Source organism: Nelumbo lutea, chromosome 6, assembly GCF_056320005.1.
Source record: "Nelumbo lutea isolate HS-2025 chromosome 6, American lotus-T2T, whole genome shotgun sequence".
NCBI lineage: Eukaryota > Viridiplantae > Streptophyta > Magnoliopsida > Proteales > Nelumbonaceae > Nelumbo > Nelumbo lutea.
Genome location: NC_142689.1, coordinates 948049 through 957917, shown reverse-complemented (window position 1 = coordinate 957917; position 9869 = coordinate 948049). Strand labels below are relative to the sequence as shown.

The 9869-nt window shown below is 39.6% G+C and overlaps 1 protein-coding gene across 1 annotated transcript; it reads right to left on the bottom strand.

Annotated features, from left to right (window-relative positions):
* Window positions 1–5934: 5934 nt before the first annotated feature.
* Window positions 5935–8058, bottom strand: LOC148846715 (RING-H2 finger protein ATL60-like). Its single transcript, XM_088948179.1, has 2 exons — window positions 7930–8058; window positions 5935–7247 (listed from the first exon to the last, which is right to left on the bottom strand). The coding sequence occupies exon 2, from the start codon at window positions 7243–7245 to the stop codon at window positions 6343–6345; it is 903 nt and encodes a 300-aa protein (XP_088804305.1). The 5' UTR covers window positions 7246–7247; window positions 7930–8058; the 3' UTR covers window positions 5935–6342.
* Window positions 8059–9869: the final 1811 nt, after the last annotated feature.

Genomic DNA, 9869 nt, shown 5'->3' with positions numbered 1-9869 from the left:
GGGTGCTTTTCACACATGCGTGATGGGCCGAGATGGGGTGCGGCGTGGCATTGGTGCATGTACGTCGAATCATTTTGCCTAACGCTTTTTGTATTCTTCTATCTATTTGTTTTGTCTCTATGTCTCTATGAACAGGTGTCATGTTCCATCCGGGTGATTGAAAACACTCTATAAATAGAGTGATGGTCGACCAGTGGTCTTCACAAAGGTCTAATAAGCAAGTGTGCATCTACCAGTGGTCTGTGGGTTGTTTTATCTTGGCAACCGATTTGCAATCACCTGGTTGCACCATAGGGAGACCAAGTAGCATGACTCTGCCCTCCCTTCTCTGCAAATCTCTGTTTTGTCTTCATAGTTCTGCAACATTGCCGACATCTGATTTGGAAAGTGTTTACCAATAAGTTCCATTCTACCTTATTTGCATTATTTTTCAACACTACCTATCTTGTTTTTCATCCATATTGTCTAGCAACCGATAATCAATGATTTTTCTTTTATGTACATCAGTTGTAGCTACATGAGTCATGAATCTTCTCATCAACAAACCATCCTCTTTCCTAGTCCTAGTTAATCTTTGGCCTTTGGTTGGGATTTGAGGGATTGTTGCTAAGGATTTTGATTTCTACCATCTTGTGCTCATGGTGATGTTCTCTCTTCCTCTCTCATGACGTTTACACATGATGAAATTACTATCTATAGGCATTGTTGATGTGTTTATTTATTCTTTCTTCATATGGTATCATTGTGACTAGTTTTATCCTCCTTGGTTTGATATATCTAACATGGGTGTCTAGGATGGTAATAATTTAAAGTGGCCTGGTTCTTATTGCAAGCAAACTGGTGCAGGGTGTTGCCTTCCCAATACCGGCCAACATAAACTCAACTTCTTTGTGAAAGGACCTCCTGCCTTTCTCTATTAATGACATGAAGGCTTTTACAAAGTGCAATATGATCCCATTTCTTTCTTAATGAGGTCGGTTTACACTTTACACCACATTCTTTCAAACTACGTTTATGTATGATCTCATGACTGGATCATTAATGGAACTAATTAACAGGTTGGTTTACACTCATGCAACTACTAACCCAACATCTAATGCTCGTGCAATGAGAGTCACAACATGTGGAAAAACACATGGAAAACATATGGTGTTTGCTATGGCCTCCGTGAGTATGGCTATTTCAGCAAGGCATTGAATTTTCAGGCAAAGGTGCACATGCTCTAAGTACTTACGAGAATTGATAATTGAGTTCTTTTGTTTAGAATGATTTTTGTAATTAGGATGCCAAATCATCCAAACTACTCCTTTGTTTCTTGAGTCCTAGAGGCTAGAGCTAGACAATTCCTAGAGTTGATTTGCCCAAACTGAAGAGCAGTCTACATGTATACTATTAGTACTCCATCTTAATTACTATTCTCAGTGTGGGTGTTTTTGTTCAGGAGAATTGACGTCGGAGCCAGTATGATGGAGCTTATCTCGTTGGAGAGGGGAAAGAGGTGGGGGAGAGGGAGACAGGTTTTCGGTGTTAGGAACAAGAGCCGGGGAGATCTAAGGAGGATTTAGAAAATTGATGAAATCAACAAAAATCAGCAGTAAAAGCACAGAGATAGAGAGCCGCACTAGTCTTGCCATGGTCTAGGAACGAAGAAAGATGAAAGATATGTTGGATAAGCCACCTACCAATGCTGATAGTACTCCAGAGAACGAAATATGGCTTTAAGGAATTGAATTGCAATAGTAGAGAAGGAATATAGGAGAAGCAGAGATAGAGAGATGTTTATCAATGTCCGAGACTTGGGAAGGGAAAAGACAATAAAGAAAGACGGTGAAAGAGTCAAAGGGTAGCATGGGTATCTGGAAAAATTGATATATCAGTTTTAAGTTTTACTGTATCGGTTTAGTGACAGAAGGGAGGTTTTTGTCAAATTTAGGGGAGGTATTTATTAAATTGAAACTAAAAGGGAGGCTTTTATGATCGTCAGAAACTTTAGAGGAGGGTTTTTGTATAAAAAAAAAGTAGGAACATTTTTAGATTCATAAGTGTTTCCATGGTTTGCTAAACCGGACCGGACCAGATGGTCGGACCGGAAAAACCATTAATCGGTCAGCCCCAAGGTCCAGTTTTATTAAAAACCGGAAATTTCTAAAACTCGTTGAAAAAGTCAGAAAACCGCTTACCCGGGCAGTTGGATCGCTAAACCGTTCAACCCAGATAGCGGTTCATGGGTTACTTTTTTTATTTGCAATGTTTTAAATAAAAAATAAAATAAAATAAAATACCTTCTCCTCAACCCAGTAACCCAGTTCGAATGTTTAGTCACTTTAGCTTTAGGGTTTTCTGAGTTCCCTCCTCTCAACCCTCACACCCAATCGACCACCTACTACGGCTAGCACCTCCAGCATCCAACGGTGACTGGCAACGGTGAACTTGTAGGCAGTAGTAAGAGTTGCAGGCCTTGTGGCGGCTAGCACTTGTAGCGGCGGACGACGAACTTGCCTACGACGAAGTTTGCAGTGGCGGACGGCGAGTTTGCAGCGGCGGGTGAGGGTTTCTAGTGGTAGTAAAAGTTGCAGCCACTTGCAACGGCAATCACCTATGACAATCAACAGGGATCTTGGATCCTCTAAGGAGCATTCTAGAGATGTATATGGAAGAGTTTGACAACACCATGCTCATCAATGTGCGAGAGGTGGCATCGATGATTAATCACGCAAGTCAGGCTATGGTGGAGAGAAAGATATGTGGCTCGATCGTCTGCACTGAAACTGTGGTAGCGGCCTTGGGTGGCTCTGCTCCTCGTACATACACCACTTCTAAGGGTTTTGTTTCTTGCTTCAGACGAAGTAGATGGATGATTCATAGCTACTCCACCATCCAATGAGAGAGAGAGAAAGAGATTTATTGATGAAGTTTTGTGGTTTTATTTTTCTATTTTTTTCTTTATTTTTGATTTTTTTGTATTTTTGTATTTTATTTTTATATTTTTATGTATTTTGTACTATATTAATTTTTATTTAGATAGTTTATTTTTTTTGTATTTTACTGTATTTTTTCAGTTTTTTATTTAATTTTATACTCTTTTTTATTATTTATAAATATATTTTTTTATTTTTAATTTATTTATGATGTCACAAGTTGAACTGTTCAACCCAGACAGTTGAACCGTTTAATCAGAAACCGGTCTCCTGACCGGTTCTATTTCCGGTTCGTTTTTAAAAACATTGAGTGTTTCTACCCTTGTGCGTGAAACCCAGTGTATTCAAATTAAAATACCCTTACCAATTACCAAATAAGATTTCTGAACATTAAAGTAGAATCACCTGCATGGAGCTTAAGTTAGAGCATAAAGAGAATGCAAAACGACAGTACCAAATACCCTCGTAATTAGCTGGTTCTCATCTGAAAACTCATAAAATAGGCAATGACATATATTAAGAAAACAAAGCACAACAGGGTCTGTCAAACAAATCGCATGACTTTGGTACTCTTTCTATTGCTCGATTGGAACAGCTTGGGGGATAGATACCAAGTTTTGCATAAGAAACCAAGTAGATAGGATGATCCATCATTTGACTTGATGATTATCTTAGGTAACCTTGGAGATGCGTGACTTATTTTCTAGGTGATAAGGGGTAATTTGGTCTTTCAATGACATCATGACATGTGATATCATAGAACAACTGGGTGACACATTGGCACTATATAAGTAGACCATTTCAGACACTTCACAACTACATTAGCAACCTCAGCACCACCCTGGTAAACCAAATTGCGAACAGTTAGGCGGGACCTCAGGTTAGTGTAAGAGGCAACCTGCTTCCATCGAACTGCCCCAGCCCCGGCATGACATCAAGTCGGCATGAGAGGCAACTCACTTCTACTAACCTTGGCACTTCACAACTACATTAGCGACCTCGGCACCACCCTGGTAAACCGAATTGCAAACAGCTAGGTAGGACCTCAGGTTGATGTAAGAGGTGACCTACTTCCACCGAACTGCCCTGGCCCTGGCAAGACATCAAGTCGGCATGAGAGGCGACCCTCTTCTACCCACTTGACCCGAGTTCAGCTAGCGACCTGTCAAGTGACCCAAGGATCAAAGTATTGACATGTATCGGCCCATATTAGCCGATACGTATCATATCGAGAGCACTCCAATACACCCCTACAAAGGGTGTATTAGGGTTCTGACCGGTTCAAGGGGTATAGGAGCCTTAAACCGGCACCCCTGAACTGGTTTTGAAAAAAATAAAAAAAAGGACCAATACTACCCGATACACTGATAGGGGTGTATCGATATTTAGAACCTTGGGGTGACCTCATTCTTAATCAGGTTATCATCTTCGACTTCCCCGAGATCACGAAGCCACGTTGGAAGAGCCAGTTATCACCTCGCTCGCTTCAAGCACAACTAGATAAGCACTACCAACTTATGCAAAATCCACCTCCAGGCGTGAAACCACCTCCGAACCAAACGGGCTGGAGATTCTGGACGTGTTTTGTGAGGCTCATGGCAGCCCGCCTATGAGGCCTCACCTCCAACCTCAAAAGGTATGCACAATTTAGCTCTCAAACACTCTAGCTTTGTTGCATTTTTACAATTACATCTCTAAGTATCGGACTGCCCACCCCAAATAAAGCAACTCAGACATTCTAATCTCTCTCTCTTATAATTCGACCAGACAACCTACTCAGTCCAACATCCGAATTGCCTGCTAGTAGGGAGCATCGGCATCGTGCATCATCACTAGGGATATGTAGTTCACTCGAGGACCCTCATAACTTGTTTTTGGACTTGGATATGCAGAGGATCAGGAGCCGTCATCAAATAGGTCCACGAGTCCATCTCGTTCAGTGTCCTACCAAAATTAGCATTGAGAGATGGCTTCAGTAAATTAATCTGTGCATTATCTTTGTGGACATTTCAAGAGTTGTCATGGAACTGTTCCCAAAGAGTCCAAATTTAAGCAGTGTGCTAATAAAGAGCTTCCATCAAGTTGCAACCTGATTTTTCTCCAGCTAGTCTCTATAACTGGAAATCTGGAACCATTTAATGGTGTCTCCGGTTTGGTGATGCTAAAAGTACCTGACTGCCTCACCCTATTTGGTGGTTACCTTATCATTCTGCAAAACCTTCAAGGTAAACTTCAATGATCAATCATTTAGTGCGACTTTGAGTCTCATACAAGTCAGCAAAATACTTGAATGAATCCTTTCGGAAGGCATCAACATTGAGGTATAGGAAGGATTTAGCAGGCTTAGGATAACCCAACAGCTTAATAGTTGAGTTTGGTACAGGGCTTATGAAATTCAAGCAACTCCCTGTGCTAAACTAATTAAAGGGTATTAAGTCTAAACTTTGCTAATTAGATTCCTGGAGTTATTGTTGAATGAATCGGGTACATCTGGATTTCATTCAACCAAGAAAATAGGACAAGTTTCTGTGCCCAATTAAAGCTTTGAACTTTAAAATACATTACTTACAATAACTGGATGTTGGAACTTTATCATATTAGCAGATATTATCCAAGAAACTAAGGCCCCATTTGATTAGCAGGAATAGGGGTCTGGAATCGGAATCGGAATGGGCTATTCCAATTCCAACTGCATGGTTGGGCAAAATCAGAATCTCATTTCCATTTCTGTTGGAATGGCCATTCCCTCCATTCCCTGCCCCTCCCTTGAGAATGAAATCCCATTCCTGCTGATTTTAATTCCCATTTCCATTCCTGTCTGAACCAAACAGATTATGGGAATGGACCATTCCAATTCCGATTCTGGAGGATTTCAATTCTGATTCCAATTCCAACTGTAAACCAAACGGACCCCAAGCATATAAAAATTCAACCCAGAACTCCAGTTGATTCAAGAACTGAGATTGGATTTTCTCAGTTGACTATAGCTAAACGAGAATCTCATATCACATATGAATTTCAGATGAGAAAAGAATATAAATATTATATCAATATTCCATGGAAGATGGTTTGCTCTATCCCAAAAGAAAAGCCTACTTACTTTCTATACAGTATCTCCACCTGAGTTCCAAACTGCATGAGAAGTTTGGTACTCAAACAATAATGCAAAATTCACGGATTCTAGAGCACCTATTTTTCACCACCAATGTAAAGGAAAGCAAATGAAAGAACACTTTCCAGGGTAACATATCCCCAAAGATCAGAGAAGCCAGTATAACTTAGCATAACCAAATATTTGGAGCCTCAAGCCAGAACCTGTACAATGTGTATTATAAACAACAGAAACTCATTTTGCTGGATTCATTTTCTTGCCTCCAAAACCTGGTTGTCATCTCCTTGCCAATCTGCACTAATACGTCCGCCTTCATGATGCTGAGGTTGTTTTTGAACACTGACCTTTCTCACCTTCACCTTGTTCAAGGTCCACTGAATGAGGACTGCACGGAAGAACCCTTTTGTCTCTACTCAAGAGTCTCTTCAGTGATCTCAACCGTGTAGTCATTGGTGACCTTGTTTCCTCTTCGGAAAATCTATTTGTTGAAGGTGAAGGTGACACAGATGAGAATCCCTCAGTTAATCTCCTTGGAATTTCAATGACCAGGGCTCCACCCCTCCCACTATTTGGCACTGATGGCGATAGTGATGAAGGTCCTTCTGTACCTGAGCCTCCAGTGCTAACCTGAGTCTGATTGCCCCAAAACAAGATGTTTGTAGGGAAATTTGGGGATTCCGTCAGGTACCCAGAACCGGAATTACTGTCAACTGACTGAATTTCTGGTGCCTCTGAACCGGGAATAGAGGATTCAGGAGCAACTGTATTTCTGCAGAGTGGGCATGTCGAATGCGATTGAAACCACATATCGATGCAATCAACATGGAACCCATGATTGCATTTAGGAAGAATTCGGGCCTTCTCCCCATCAGAGAGCTCACATAGGCACACTGCGCATTCCAATCCATCCTTAAACTCATTAGGATGGAAGATTATTACAGGGAGAGACCGAATAATGGAGGGTTCAAGGCCTCGACGCTGGGCATGAGCAGGGTCTGGGTTTGGTGCGAAGACAAAGCGGCGGCGGCTTGTTCCAGAGAGATTTCTGCCATCAGGTCTACGGCCCCAGAACCACTTGGCATAGAGATGGAGGCATAGGACGAAAACAACCACGAAGAAGAGGGTAATGATCGCTCCCATCATGATTTTTCCGCTCAATTCAATTGCTTCTGAGTCGTCAAGCTTGTGATTGAACTCCTGTGAGGACTCTGCCATGGCTCCCGATAGGGATTCGAGCAAATAGAACCTGTTAGAATTCTATGTCTCTTCAAAATTCAGTAAAATCCCAGAAGTAGGATTTTACTTCTGTCAAGAAAACGAATCCAGAAGAACCCTGAACCCAGGCTGTCTATGTAGAGTCTCAAAATGAGTACAACCCAGGTGGGAATTTATCAAATTCTCAAATTCAAAACCATGCAGAACCACAAGATGAAAAAAAAAAACCTAGATAGGAATCTATAATTTTCAAGATTCAGCAAAACCCAGGTAAAATTTTCTCCCCAATTTTGGTGAAGAGAATTCCAGCAGAACAGAACCTAGATTGGGTTTCTCCCTAGAATCTCGGGATGAGTAAATCCCAGGTTGGGATTTATCTACTACTTCCTCAAGATTCAACAAAAGCAGTTTGCCGTCATTGATCTCTCAAAACTCTAAATATATAAAGCCTATAAAAAGAAAAGGGAAGAAAGATAAAGCAGTTAGATATGAGCTTCAGAAAACAATGAATAGAATATGAAAACAGAGAATGGAGGTGAGAGGAGACGAGAAGATGGAAGTAGGTTTTATGCTTTGAAGAAAGAGTCATGCATGACCTTTAAAAACAAGAACATTATTGTAGTTCAACAAGCGTGCAAGCGTGAAGGAATCAAGGGTCAACGAAGAAGTGAGAGAGATGTTTACCGAGAATGACGCAGCGATGCTTCGGCGGCCATGACCCCAAAACTCGAATTCTCCTTGTCCGTGGGGTTCTTCTAGTTGGTTTCCCTTCTTTGACTCGTCTCACAGAAGACCATGTAAACGAGTCATGTAAATAACCTTCCGTTCCGTATGGTGTTCTTCCTTTTATTTATTTATTTATATTTATTTATTAGCGAGAATCCGTGCGATGTACGGAAAATCTAATATCTAATTTTTTAATTAAAAAATAAAAAGGAAAATATAAACTTTTTATTATTTTTCAAAAAATCATAAATTAATGTAAGCAAATAATAATATAATATAATATAATTGAGCTGTTTTGTCTCTACACCGTTCCACCCTGTTTCGTAGTGATCTACGCTTGATTGGTCTTTATCCAAAACGATTCACATTTGTAAGAATGTGAAGATTGAAAAGAATAAAATGGTATGAAAGAGAGGGACGCAAAAAGTGAATATACTAGTCCCACGTTTGTTTTGTGCTATTTCTAGAGAATCAAGATACTAATGGATTGGATTTTGGAATACTATAAATTCACCCAAATTTGTTTGGAAGACGGTGAATGAGGTTAGTTTTTTCAGAGAAATTAGCAAGAAAGAAGCATGACGGGCCTTATTTTTTAGGGTCCATTTGGTTTGTAGTCAGAATTGAAATTAGAATCGGAATTGAAATCCTCTGGAATCAGAATTAGAATGATTAATTCCATATTCTATTTGGTTCAGATAGGAATGGGAATGAGAATTAAAAATAGCAAGAATGAGATTTTATTCCCAAGGGAGGGGCAGAGAATGATCATCTCTCAAATGGGGGAATGCCATTCCAACAAAAATGGGAATGAGATTCCGATTCCGCTCAACCAAACGGTTGGAATCAAAATAGCCCATTCTGATTCCAATTCCAGACCTCTATTTATGTCATAATTTCTTTCTAATTTTTTGAAAAAAAAAAATTGTCCCATTGAAATGACAGCTTTAGAAGGTTGGAAAGAGAATAATGTACATCTTCTAGAATTGCAAGATTAGAATAATAGAGCAAGCAGAAGACATCTCACATAGCCAACCTTGTTTTAATATATAATAATAAGGTTTTTTTTTTTGTTACTGTTAATTAATTCATGGTCACATGAAATGAAACCACTCCTACTGAATAAACTACATCTTGCGAGGAGGTATTAGTAATTCAGTATCACTCACCTCAAGTCGGCCGGGTTGAGGTCAACTCTAACCCAACCAAGGTGTTGAACCCCTAAGTGGCTAACCCTAATCCTAAGTCCTAACCCAACCACAAAAACTTCAAATATGGATTAGGTTTGCTTTTGAATCGGGTTGGTTCAAAATTTCAATTTTTGAGAATGTTTTTTTTTATCAAGAATTGTTTTTTGTGATTTAAAAAAAAAAAAGTTTCGCAATGGTTTAAATATTTTTTTTTTAAAGGAAACCCTTTCTTCAAGAATGAAATCACAAACATATTCTTCAGTTTCTAGCTTTGAAAACATGATTTCCTCTGGTATTTTAGTATTGTGTACAAACATCACGCAATATTCAGGTAGAAATTCCAATTAAATAGATGTTAATTCTTCTTTTATTTCTCTTATTTATAATTTGGACCCAAATCCATTTAAATGTAGGTTGATGTGATCAATAAGAGCTTTAAGGTTACAGTCAAAGGCTGGCTCAAATGGTAGGGCCTGAATCCAGTGATCCACTACAAATAAAGGCATGTACAATAATCTACTTGACCAATCAAGAGTGAACACATCAGTAACCAATTCATTCTTTATTCTTGATGGGTAATATAGCGTGTTGTACACAATATCCCTATGTTTGCAGCAGATCCAGAGTGTAAATGGGCCTCATAAAAGAATTCCAGAAGTGAAAACATGTTTATAATCTTAAGAAGCATTTTTTTTCGTTGGTTTCATC